The 13,707-nt window shown below is 40.7% G+C and overlaps 1 protein-coding gene across 4 annotated transcripts; it reads right to left on the bottom strand.

The window, feature by feature from the left end:
- Positions 1 to 747: 747 nt before the first annotated feature.
- Positions 748 to 12,702, bottom strand: ZDHHC4 (zinc finger DHHC-type palmitoyltransferase 4). 4 transcript variants are annotated; one of them, XM_039490557.1, is made up of 7 exons: positions 12,683 to 12,702; positions 10,846 to 10,976; positions 7,573 to 7,646; positions 5,751 to 5,929; positions 4,560 to 4,685; positions 3,285 to 3,529; positions 748 to 1,909 (listed from the first exon to the last, which is right to left on the bottom strand). In XM_039490557.1, exons 2-7 carry the CDS (start codon positions 10,966 to 10,968, stop codon positions 1,625 to 1,627), a joined length of 1,032 nt encoding a protein of 343 aa, XP_039346491.1. In that variant the 5' UTR covers positions 10,969 to 10,976; positions 12,683 to 12,702; the 3' UTR covers positions 748 to 1,624. The 4 variants fall into 4 exon arrangements, with proteins under 4 accessions (XP_039346491.1, XP_039346493.1, XP_039346492.1 ...); XM_039490559.1 differs by having other exon boundaries at positions 12,565 to 12,701; XM_039490558.1 differs by lacking the exon at positions 12,683 to 12,702 and adding an exon at positions 12,373 to 12,506.
- Between the last annotated feature and the right edge of the window lie 1,005 nt (positions 12,703 to 13,707).

Below are 13,707 nucleotides of genomic sequence, written 5' to 3' on the forward strand. Positions count from 1 at the left end.
AGGGCATAGTGTCAGATTGAGGCATTGAAACACCAAGTCTCAGCCTGTGCCACCTCCTGCGTACACATGCATTTCCTATAGGCTCTTCCATTGCAAAGAGCATTGAAGGGAAGATCCAAAATAGCACTGTGTTTCCTGGATGAAATGATGCATCTTTATATATTTTTTAAGTTACTGCTTTATGTAAAAAACAGAGTGAAACTACTTATGTTTACAGGTAGATTATATAGTCACATTTGCATGAATGAAAAATAGAAATGCTATCTTTTTCATGACAAGAAGAGATTAATAGTTTTCACATGACTGTCTTAGCAGGAATACTCTTCATCATGAGGTAAGGTTCTGTCACCCATTTAGTATTTCTTTTACTGTAGCATCTAGGAGCCCTAGTTAGGGGTGAGGGCCTCATGGTTGTAGGTACCTTGTATATACACACACACACACACACACACACACCCTGCTCTAAAGAACTTCCATGATAAACCAGTACCCCTCTTAGGAAAATTTATTCTAATTTTACAGGGACACATTCTACTTTCTACAAATTACAGATTTGCTTCATAATGGGTATCCATCACAAGTATAGCCAGGGAAACATTCAGCTTAGTAAGCCAAAGGAGACCATTCTCACAGCTTATTACCTGTAAAACCCTCCCATAACCACTGGTGATGTGTAAAGAGGATTAACTTCAAATTCATAAAATCAAATTAAATTAAACAACTGTCATGGATAGCAAATACAGAATACAATATTCTAAGCAAATCTATTTGCAATATTCTAAGCAAATACAGAATACAATATTTTCTTAGCCCCTCAAAGATGAGGTGGAAACAGAAGTAGTGTGATCCCAGCCTGAACTTCTGCTCTCTCAACAATCACATAATGCAGCCATACAAGAGCCACTGCCTTCCCAGGGAAGCAAGACCTAGATAATGTATAAATCCAAAAAGAGCTGTATTGTGTAGTATAATATTGGATACATTCACATAGGTGTGATGAAGCTACACAATAGTAAGATTTAAGACATATTAATTAGTAGAGTCATGATCTGTTCACCTTAAGATACCGTGAAATGGCTTCTTTTAAGGACTTGTACGTTCATTTGCTAAAACACTTCTATGCAGTTCTTCAAAGGCTTCATTTTCATAGTTACAAAAACATTAGATATAAGATGTGGAGGTTCCTGCTAAATATGTTTACTATATTTAGTCCTTAACACACATGGAAGTTGGTTAGCCAATTCAAGTTCAGTATATTTGCTTTAACACTGTTACCCAAAGAACGTACTGATAGAAAACGTTTTAAGAAATATTGAGCTACAATGACGTCCAAAGGAGCTATTTTCTAAAGAGGCCTACAAGCCATGGCTTAGTCCCCAGTGCTAATAACTAGGACATTGATTCTAGAAGTTCGGCAAACACCACAGACAATGATCAGCTTTATAAAAATATATTTTATAATTGAGTCATTTAGAGAAAAAAAACTCTTTAGCTACAGCACTTAATGAAAAGCACAGTATCATTTCAAGGGTCCTTGGTGCTGGCAAAAAGCGCTTCATGGAGTTAAATCCTTTGGGAAAAGTTTAAAAAATAAATATAGATTTTAAAACATGTAACTATTTCCTCATGTTTTTTTCTTTTTTTCTGAACTTGTAGGAGGTTTAAAGATTTCCTTTAAATTGACCCAAACTCCTTGAGAATAAACATTTCTGTAAACAATGTGCCTGTCATGGGGTTGCAACACCTGACAGCAAGAACATTCATATCTTCTAGATTTATACCATTCATTGGATGTTTGGTTAGTCAGGGCCAGGTACAGAGTGAAACAGCAATACGCCCCCAGCACCAGAGATAGGACAATAACAAAACCAAGCATGAAGACAATTCTAGGAAACGTCAGGAACAGGTGCTGCAAAGACAGATAAAACAGTAACTTATTTTAAAGTCATAGTGTATAAAGTCCCATTTTAAAACATTTTGATTTCACTCTATTAATCACAGTATAACCCGCTCAGAGATGGTGAATCTCATATGAAGCCTTTAGTAATTAAAGATTTTCAAGAACTTATTTCCTCACAGAATTTGTTTATGAAAGGACACTCAAGCTTCTGAATTTGCATACTGAACACTGTTGTGTGGGTGACCTACACCATAAAGATAAAAAAATACTGATACTTAATGGTGACATCTATTCACTTTTAATTTATTGGATTTTGGTGATTTATGGTCAACTTTAGTGTTAGTTAAGACATTTTTTTTATTAAAATCCCACAGAGCGATTGTGAAGATACATTAATTCATGTTTGTGAAGTATCTGAATTCTAGGGTGATAATTTCTCTGTCTGAAATAGAACCTAACTTGGGATTTGAGAGTTCGCTGACAAAGCTGTTAGTGGCTCAGGGCATGGAAGACAGAGATGGATTGCTTCCTATCACTCAGCCATGCTTAAGCAGGCTCCAAAAGTGTGTCTTCCTTTCTCAGCCAGAAGTATGGTGGCATTGATATCTAGCATGAACATCACAGTAGTCAGTGGTGTCAAATGAAAAGAAACTCAAACTGACATGAAAACTCACCTTTGTTTAAAGTGTGAGCAACAATACTGGCTAGGACGTACGTGTGTACACCCAGAGATCTTAAACCAAGACCTCTCTGGGCCAATAGAAGTTAAACATCTCTTCCAAATGACATCTCAAACAGTAAACAAGGTTGTGAACTACTTTAAAAACATGTTAGTACAGTATATGGTAACTTTCAGAGTAGCAGTCGTGTTAGTCTGTATCTGCAAAAAGAACAGGAGTACTTGTGGGACCTTAGAGACTAACAAATTTATTTGAGCATAAGCTTTCATGGGCTACAGCCCACTTCTTCAGATGCATAGAATGGAACATGTAGTGAGGATATATATATATATATATATATATATATATATACACACACACACATACAGAGAACATGAATAGGTAACCGATGTTTATAAGGCTATTTCTATAGAGATCAAAGATTTATATTGAATATAACTGGTTTGGAGATGGAGAGACTGGAAACTGAAGAAACTGCCATTCTAAAATATTTGTAAGTTCCTTGGAATGATTGTGCCTCTAATTAGAACAGCAAAAGTGGGTTCACTACAAGGGGTTCACTATAATGGCTCACTCCCCCCAAAAAACAACAGAACTGCTGGACCTACTGCAAGATTCTTAGGAGATGAGACTTAAAAACAACCTCTTTGTTCAGGCTACAAGCCCAGAAGTAGGTTAAAACTCAGACATTACAGTGAGCTTACCTGAATAAGAAAGAGAATCTCAATTGCATGCTCTTGCCCCTGATCATCAATGTAACTTCCAAGCATTATATTTGATAGCAGCACTACTTGGATTAGAAATGCTGCTGTTATGATTGCAAGGTTTGCAGCCATGGCAGTCAGAGTGAAGAGGTAAATGAAAAAATATCTTGTATTGAAGGCACCAATGCAGTTGTTGACCCAAACACAGTGGTGATCAAAACGATGTACACAGTTGTTACATACACCTGATCAAAAATTAAACATAAGACAACACAATTATTTGGGTTTTAAATGACCAATGAGATTTTTATTTTTATTTTTAAATGGAGCTTAGTTTATTTCCCCTGCCCCCCAATGGAAATACAGGAACATGACTAGCATTTGCCATTAAGATATAAGAATAGCCATGTGCGTGCCTGATCACGTGATTAGTAGAAGCGTGCACAGGTGCATACAGTGTGATTTGTAGGAATATATCCAGATTTCTGATTCCTTCTTAAGGAATCTTTTATGGCCAGAAGACTCATAGGAGAGGAGCCAAGGAACATTTGTCAAAGGCCTTTGTTACCATTAATGGTAAATGAAATGTTTCATCCTCTTTCTTTGTTACCACTGTGTGTGGCTTTTAAGGGTTAAGCAAATACAATCGTTTCAGATTACAAATCAGCAAGAGAAACATAATATTTAAAAATTAAACAGGGATTAAACCAAAACAGTTCCTCTTTTACTCACCAGCCAAGGCTGGAGCTCAGGGACCTAGGTTTCTCCTGTTAGTGCTACCTAAAGCATCATTTGGAAGGCAGAGTGTACAGTTCCCTGCTTCATTTTAAGTGACAGGGATATCAAATACAGCAAGAGAAACAAAGAATCCTGAGCTCAGGTCTTGGCAGGTAAAAGCTTTTAATTTCACCTTCAGATGCTCAACAGCTTTCCCATGTCAGAATCCAACTTGACTAGCCAGTTTTCCTTTGTATGAAGTAAAATTCCAAAGCTAAGCTAAAAGGCTGCTTTGCAATTTATTCCCTGAAACTAACCAAGATATGGTCTCCAGGCTAATATTCTCAGTAGAGTAGTTTAGAGGCAGCATAGATATGTTGCTGATAAACTTGGTTTGAGATCTCCCTGAAAATGAGTAGCAATGCCAACAATTCTTTGCAATAATTAAACTGGATAACTAAGTTAAGGCAGGTGAATTGTAATTATCAGCAGCAAATGAATCTGGTGTAAATTTGTTTTTTTAATATCCTTGACAAGCATAAGGATAAAGACTCTTACTGCAGTGTTTAGATCTGGCTGGCTTTTCCACGTTGCATGTAGGACACATGGTGCTTTTCTGAAACATTACTCCATCATATGCATAAGCCTTAAGAAATGACTCCTGATTTGATTGTGTTATTGTACCTGTAAGAGAAACAACACTATAGCAGCAAACTTCTCAATCAAAAACTGTTGAATATTTAACACTGTGTGAGGCTGCTCATGCACTTTGAATTTGTCTGTGTGTTGCCAGAATCTCAAAGGGGACAACAGTCTTACGATGACTGTAGTGACTGGAAATAATAGTACAGAAGCCCATTTTTGTGTTACTCCCCATTTTTGGTGTTACACCATCTTTCCAGAGAGAAATACATTCTCATAATACTGAAGTTTCTAACCTGACTCAAACCTCCAAAAACAGAAAAATCAAAGCAAAGGTTATGAAATTTGCTCACCAATGAAATAATAGTGAGATGACATTAGAGCTCTGGAAAGCAGATGAATGCCCTACAAATACATCATCTTCCCTGGCTTTTTATCTCCAAAGCCTGGTCAATAAATACATTCCTGGTTTTCAAAACTCTTCCAGGACTTTCTTCACTCTACCCCTCTGTGACTTTGTATGCACCTCTTCCCGGCTCACTCGCTCCTCTAACCAAGCCAAACAGTAGCAACTAACAACAGAGCAGTGATTTGAGGAAGGTTGCAAAATAAATTAGTGAGTGACAGAGCCACGAATAAAAACCCATCTTCTGTTGGGACTCCCGACTCCTTTGATTTAACCACAATATCTGCTTGTTATACAGAAATACACTGAGTGGTAAACATGAATATTCCTGGCTTTGGAGCGTGTTACTAAAATACACCAAAAGCAATTAGCCCACTTTCTTCCTCATTAAGAACGAATTATGACAGTATTATTTAAAAAAACAATGCACAGCTGCTTTTTTCAGGGCAAGTGCAGAGAGTACATTTCAAACTGTTCATCACTTATTTCAGCACTTCTTATTTGGATCATTAAAAAAATTGGGATTTGTTGGGGCCATTTCTTATTTTCCATCCAATGGAACAAATCATCAATCAGGGATGACACACTCAGCATTTCTGGGCAATTACATGATACCTTGGGTGATGGGAGAAAGCACCAGGTCAAAATCAAAATGACAATTGCCCACGAAATGCAACAATTCAAAATAAATATGAACTTACCAGGGTTGGTCACAGAGCACAGAATGAAAAATCCCATATTCACAGCCAGCAACAAATATGGCAGCAGAAGGTAATGAATGCTGAACTCCATCTCTTTGCAGTAGCCAAATACTTCCCAAGTGTATTCACCATAAACTGCCACTTGTAAGGCTAAGTGCAGGACAATGAACAGACAACTTCTGTAATGAAAGGGGAAGAGGACAGCTTAATTCACAATCAGTGCTCTAAATATAAGATAAGTGTCATTCAGAGGTGACATTACAGCAGCAATTTCTCATGCTCAAGAAGAGCTGCTACCGGGCTCATGGTCAAACTAACTTCTCTAACTGGGATTCTCTATTGATAGCACACAGCCTAGCCAAAATTTCCAAAATTTACAATAACTCCCAATATTTTTATGTCTTTGAGGGGTTCTTTAAATAAATCTCATCAAAGTCTCAATCAAAATGGACCCTCACAGGCACAAAAGTGTGCCACAAGAACATGCTGATTCTTAGACAACACTTTGGTGCTGACAGAGAGTCACCTTGATCCCATGAACTGCTTTGAAAGCACTGAACAAACAAAATATTAAAGTAAAATTGACCAGTTTGGCAGCCATAAGAGAAAGGATGCAGCACTATGAACAAGAGAGCAGCATACTGGGAGGTTAGTGATGGCAAACACTAATTCACAGCTAAAAACCTACTGCATATCATATTAAGTGGACCATTTAAACTGAGTCAGTATACCATTTCCCCAGCATTTAGGTGCTCAGATACATCTTGCTGAATCTGTGCCTCAAATTCAGTGCACCCATGTAGGGGGGGAATTACTGTGGATTAAGGGAAAGATGTGTCTATTAATTATATTTCACTGTTCCAAAAGCAATCTCAGACTCACAGACTTTAAGGTCAGAAGGGACCATTATGATGATCTAGTCTGATGTCCTGCACAATGCAGGCCACAGAATCTCACCCACCCACTCCTGTAACAAACCCCCAACCTCTGGCTGAGTTACTGACATCCTCAAATTGTGGTTTAAAGACCTCAAGGTGCAGAGAATCCTCCAGCAAGTGACCCATGCCCCACACTGCAGAGGAAGGCGAAAAAACCCCAGAGCCTCTGCCAATCTGCCCGGGAAGAAAATTCCTTCCCGACCCCAAATATGGCGATCAGTTAAACCCTGAGCACATGGGCAAGACTCACCAGCCAGCACCCAGGAAAGGATTCTCTGTAGTAACTCAGATCCCACCCCATCTAACATCCCATCACAGACCATTGGGCATATTTACCTGCTAATAATCAAATATCAATTAATAGCCAAAATTAGGCTATCCCATCACACCATCCCCTCCATAAACTTATCAAGCTTAGTCTTGAAGCCAGATGTGTCTGGATGAACACCTGTATTACCCATTTTATAGCCTTAGCAATATGTGGTTTACTATAGCCTGAATTCTCAGTTACAGAAAAGCTCTATTCTATTGTTCTTATACTACCTTTACCACCACAGTTTCTAAGCACCTTCCAGTAAATCATTAAGTGATGTGACTAACATCTGCCCATGTGGTTAATTCTTTCAAAACTATGGAGCTATGCTATGTAAAATTTGCTTAAATATTTTAGGACATCCATTCTCTCAACAGCAAGCAAGGAAGACAGAACAGAATAGCTAACTTTAAAGAGAATCTGTAGTCCCACACAAACATCCTTGGCAAAGAGGGAAACACCTCTAAGAGCAATCTCTCACAGCTTTGTTGGTACCAGTGGGAGACTGCCATCAGTAATGATCAAAAACAGTTCAGGAAAAGGATGTCAAAGAAAAGAAGAAGTGTGCTACCGTGTGTGGAAGAGCCTGTGAAGCACTCTCTGTGTTGCTCTTTGAAGCCGTGTTGGGATTACAAATGAAGATACCTGGAGCAAATGAAGATACCAATCTGAATTGAACATCACTTTTCCGTCTTTGTGGCAAAAAATTCAAACAAAAATAATATTTCTATAGCACCTTCCATCTGAGGATTTCAAAGTACATTACAAACATTAGTTCACTAAAGTCTCCTAATTCCTCTGAAGTGGATACTGTTATATCCACCTGTTTCCCGGGGGAGGAGAGAACTGATGCATAGAGGGCCAGTTTTTTAAAAGGTATTTAGGCACCTAAAAATGCTGATGGGGTGTTCAAAAGCACCTAAGTTGTTTTTTTACCCCAGATCTTACCAATTCTGGGAAATTTTAAAGATCAGATGTTTGAGTTATTTGTGATTAAAAAAAATTAAAGGTGTTTTGTTTTGTTTAAAAGGAAAGAGTACCTTTAGGCTTAGAATATGCATGGAAAGTTTTAGCCCAAAAGAACTTTGAAGGAGTTGAGTGAGTGAAACCAAAGGGACTTATAACGAAAGTCAAGAAGCGACCAGGAAAGGTGTGATGCTGAGAATAACAGGTTTGATAGCTTCATGTTTTTCTAATGGTCAATTCGAAAACTGCCATAAACAATGAAGGAAGAAAGCTGTCTTTTCATTCAGTGACATGATTAGCACACTCATTGCTGTGGAACTGTCTCCATCTGCCAGGGAGATGATGATTTATCTCTATAGCAACACACCTCTCCACCAATGGTGCAAAAAGCAAAGCAGCATCGGGGGGGTGGTGGTGGTGATTGCATTAAGGCCTTTTATCTTACATGTGACAAGATCACAAGCCAGACAAGTCAGGCAGGTTTGGGAGGGATGGTACATATTCCACTTTTAACAAGTGTGCCTCATACTACAAGATAGTTCACGGAAAATTTGTAAAAAACAGGAGTCTATATGCTGCTGTTAGAGGGGCATTAGAAATTATTAGATATAAAAACAAACCGCTCATACAACTTTCAGAATCTGACTTTAAATTAACCATATGAAAATGTGTTTACTATCCTCCAACTATCATTGCATTCAAGAGAGGACAGAAGGAAACACCCCATTTTCCCCCTCATGTAAAAATTAAGGTGGCATAAGAAGCTCGTGCGTTTCAGAGGGCTCCCCACCCTGGCACACCACTGAAGTAAACAGCATTCAAGTTAAACCAAAGCAAAAAAGGCTCTTAAAAATGTTGCCTTTCCCTGTTATGGTTATGGAAGCAAGATGATATGAATGTGGAAAGAACTGCATACAGAAGCCAACCATTTTGCTCCAATGAACACTGGCAGCATGAAAAAGAGAACAGTGGGATGGACGCTGACCTGCCAGAGAGCTAGAAACAGCTATGGTGTGTGTAAGTAAGTTATTTTATATTGTTCAAAATCCACATCTTGAGGTGCTTAAAATAATACAACCAGTCACACTTCAACAAACCGGTGCGTTTATGAATTTTGGACTATAGTCAGAAACCAACTCATTTTTTTTAAAGATACAGTTTATACATAAAACCCCCTTTAAAGTTCCTCTGTAATTGTTTAACTTTGATATTTTCACATTTTATTTCTTTGGTGAAATGTGAGTACTTCTTTTACATCATAAATGGTATTTGTAATATCTAGTTTGTTGAATAACAGCACAGATATATATATTTTAAGTAATGAAGAAATACCATCAACAATTAGCCCAGCTCCCTTTACTTGCAAACAAAGTAAAATAATAAAAGCCAAAAACTGTTCAAAGTCATGTGACTAATGTTAAATGTGTCTGGTTACTTCACTGACTTTTCAGATTTTTCATTCTCCTTTCCCTGCTTATAGTACTGTGCCATTTCTTTCCATTTAGACAGATTTATTTAAGGAATATTTGTTTATTCTTGTTCTTATTTGCAAAAAAAAAAAAATAATGATTTTTTTAAAATCTCCTTTTAAAGAAAAATGCCCCATATAGCTAAAGTTCTTCATTCTCCTTATTGGTTAGCATATTCTAGCAAATAACATTACATACATAGTACTGAGTAGCATTTTTAAAATAAATTTTATTAAAATTGCAGTTGGGTATGACCCATTTGCTATATTCTCTCAACTAAAACAGCCCTACAATTATTTTCATGTGAATTACAAATACTGTAAATATGGCAACTCAGGTTTCTTGTTTATTTCTTTAAGGCTAATTATTTTGCAGTGCTATTGAACAAGTGTAATTTTTATATTACAGAACAGCACGTTCTGTTCTTACGCCATACAATGGTTATTCCATGCAGCAACCACATTGGTTTCAACTACATTTTGTGGTGCATTCAGAGCCCTGGGAACCTTTCATTTATCTACTGAGCAGGTTCAGCACAGTTTGCTGTAACACAAGCCTCCCTGTCAGTGTGCCTCACCCTGAAGCAGAGGGACTCCCAAGACAAAGTGAGGGAGGAATTCAGTCTCCATGGCCCACTCAGATTTTGGTGTGTCTGCTGAGACTGATTACATGCCATCTGTGAACTGGAGAGTGACCTCATTTCAGATAGGTCATTTAGACTTTTTGTCACCACCAGCTGGGCTACCAGCTTTGTGCATCACTGTGTGCAGGATGACTGACAGATGAAAGACACCGTATCTAATTAGAGGGGTATTCATATGGCATCACAGAAATGTCCACAGTAGGTCTCAAAACTGTTAAACTGCTACCAAAATTCCTTGAAAAAAAAATCAACATACCAAGGAATACAGAAGTGGTTATATGGAATAGACTCTATCCCAGTGCCCCACTCTCTTCATGCAGAAGACAACTGGAGGATCCACTAGCAGCCAATTTTCCCTTGTTCTTCCCCCACATCTCCAGCCTCTTTCTGCCCCCACCCCCAACACTCTGCCACCTATCAGTGGGCCTCCTTACATCATCATTGCTCAAGAAAACCACACTAATTCTGCTAAGAGTAGGCCCACAACCAGCAGAGGATAGGCCAGGATTGCCCCCCGAATAAGGAGCAGGCTCTTTTCTGTTTTCAGAGCACTATGTGATATACATAAGTGTAAGAAACACGTTTAAATCCATACAAATTATGATCCTTTTCAGAAATTTAAGTGTGGTGCATAACACAGCCAGCCAGTCGCAGAGAGACAAAGCTGAAAACCGGAGGCTCAGTTTGTGCTGGCTGCGCTCATACTCAAAACTGGGGAGACATGACCACAACATCACATGAATATGACCAATGTTAGACTCCTTACCTGAGTTATACAACTGAGGCCTCTTGCAGGAAAACTCTGTTTCCTTCCTGAATAGATGCAGACTAGAACAACACTAGCCAGAACTAATAGCAGATAAATTATGAAGAAAGCCAAAAAGTCCATCTTGAGTCCTGCAACAAAAAAAAGCAGCTTATTGGTGCTGCCTGCTGCTGTGTGTACCTAGCCTCTATGCGCTGTATCTAGGATTAGAAAGCTGCACATTATTTATCAAAACATTTCTAAACAGTAACCAATTCGGATGGAAACAAGTCCTGGAAATCTCCACAAATACTCTGGCATGGCTCAGAGTGAGGTAAAGAATCTAGTTCAAAACATTATTTATGTATTTCTATAGAGCTCTAATAGTGTGCATAAAGCATTTTAGAAGCATCTACAGCCAAAACAAGGAGCCGCCTCTGAATTCCATAACTGGTGTCAGCCCCTTTAGGTCAGTAATAATCCGTTTGTTATTTACACACAGCCCAGCATAATAGGGCTCAATGCGGACTGGGGCCAATGGATGCTACTGTAATAAATAGCAGCAGCAGGGGAAACTCAGAAGTCTAGACAAATGCATTGATTTTCATCTTTGTTTTAAAATGTACTCATCTGCATTTATCACTCCTACCTTGTGTTCTGTTTATTTGTTGTATCCACCTGTTATTGCTTGTCTTTTACTTGGACTGTAAGTTATTGGGGGCTGGAACATCTTTTTGTTATATGTTTCTATAATGCCTAGCACAATGGAGCCCCGATTGGGCTCTATGGGGGATATCACCATGTAAGTAATAGCAATAATCTGTCGTTTGAAAAATCTACAGATATTCTAGATTTCAAACAACAACAGCATTTCAGTTCCCTTTTAATACCAGAAAGGGAAAGGAAGAGTTGCACCAAGCTCTGTTGAAAGCCGAATGACACCTGCAGTTTTGTACCGCACGGACAAGCCATCATTTCTATAGTTTTAAGTCTCGCGGATGTTTCTACACGGAGGTTTGTTGGACTTCCGCCGAATACAGGCACTCAGGTCCCCACCATGCTAGACCCGTTTACTGCTCCTCCAAGGCCGGCTTGAGGGATCCCGCCACCAAACGCCAGCCATTGCACCACACCCCAGGGCCCGAGCCTGCAAACAGCTACAGGCCGGAGCATCTGATCAGGCCATTGGGATCAACGGGACAGTCCCGGGCCGGGCGTACCCACTCGTGTGGGTGGGGGCTGTTCCCGTGGACAGCGCCGGCGCGCTCAGAACCCCGGCCCCCCCCCTTGCCACAGCCCGGGAGCGGCACTGCGGGGCTTGGCTTACACCCCTTCCCCAGCGAGATAAGCGTCCCCACGGCAGCGCCCCGCTCCGGGCTCGGAGCCTGGCCGGCAGGCGCTGCACATGGCGGGAAGCGACTCGCCCAGGGTCACACCGCGGTCCCAGGGGCTCCCGGCCGGAGCGAGCCCAGGGGGCGCAGCCCGGCCCCTCCGAGGCGGCTGGGCCTAGCCCGGCTCTGAGGGGGGCCGCCGGCGGGAGCGCCTCACCGCCAGCTTCCCGCCGTGCCCTCCAGGTCTGGCTAATCGAGCGCCGAGCACCCGGCTGCTCGGGAATCGTTTAGCCACAGAGGGGTCGTTGCCTAGTAACCGGGAGGCTCCGGGCCCCGCCCCTCGCTGGGAAGATTCTGGGGGAGGTGGAGCTCGGGTTATAGGACCTCTAAGAATTCCGCCATGACTGACCAGTACGAGACCGGAAGTTCCGGTTACTAAGACGTTATGCAACCGGAAGTTATGTCAGCCCAACCGGAAGTTCGTTGTCTGCTGACCCAAGGACATTCGAGCAGTGGCTGCCACCAACCAAGTTTAATTTGTCCCTGTCTGTCCAAACTGCCCAGGGAGTGCGGTCTTGTCATGGCAAGTGGTGCGAGGACATCACTAGCCTCACACTGTCCTGTAGGATGATGTGGTGATGCGGGTGCGCTACCCACTGTATGATGTCACAGCCCCCATCTGCCACTTGGTGCATGATGTCACAACCTGCTCTGCTACTGCTGATCCTGCAAGGTTGTTGCCGCTGCTGCATGATGCCAGTCTTCAAATCGCTGCCACTGCGTCAACAGGCTATTCCCTAGCAGAAGGAAGCTGTTTTGTTAGGACTCTGCAAGGTGCCACATTATCATAAGAAGGACACAGGCATAGGTGCTGGAACTAGGGGTGCTGCCACACCCCCTGGCTTTAAGTAGTTATCAACCCAAATACATGGTTTCCACCTTCAGCACCCCCAATGACTCATCCCCAATAAAGGGATGAGTCATCATGCAGGGATGCTGGGTCAACATATCTGAAATGCAGGAGGCCGTAACTGTCTCAGAGGCTGGATGCAGGAGGCTAAGCCCTGTGAAATTTGAGACCGGCCCACAAATTTCAATCTGAATGGAAAAATTGGACAGAGGCTGCATCCAGTAGGATGGAAGTGACTTCTGAGTAGAGAGACCAAGACTGTCATGTGCTTTAAGATATAAAGACAGTTATTCTCAGTTTCTAAGCACCTTGCCAGCTAATTATAAACAAAATAACATAGCAATAAAACAGCAATAAATTGGCAGCCAACAATAACAACAAGAATGATCAAAGAGGAGGTACACTCTGGAAAATTAAAAATACATTTATTTATTGAAGGAAAAAAAACAAATGATCCAGTCTGACCAGAAAACCTTGATCTGAGGCATGAATCTGCTTCATCCCCACATCCCTGGAATACCTGTTCCAACACGGCACTGTGTAATAATGGCATTCAGGACAAGTTATTTCCTTGGGTCTGAAGAAGAGCAGGGTGTAAGCTCAAAAGGTTGTTTCTCTCATCAACAGAAGTTGGTCCCATAA

The sequence above is a fragment of the Mauremys reevesii genome, linkage group 10 (genome assembly GCF_016161935.1).
Source record: "Mauremys reevesii isolate NIE-2019 linkage group 10, ASM1616193v1, whole genome shotgun sequence".
NCBI classification, from domain to species: Eukaryota; Metazoa; Chordata; order Testudines; family Geoemydidae; genus Mauremys; species Mauremys reevesii.

Bases quoted from the DNA above. Each gene is read 5' to 3' on its own strand.
- ZDHHC4 (XM_039490557.1), bottom strand. From the start codon at position 10,968: ATGGACTTTTTGGCTTTCTTCATAATTTATCTGCTATTAGTTCTGGCT. The intron at 4,686-5,750 runs GTAAGTTCATAT...TTTCTCTTACAG, and splicing joins GTGCTCTGTGACCAACCCTG to GTACAATAACACAATCAAAT. The intron at 3,530-4,559 runs GTAAGAGTCTTT...ATTTTTGATCAG, and splicing joins AGCCAGATCTAAACACTGCA to GTGTATGTAACAACTGTGTA.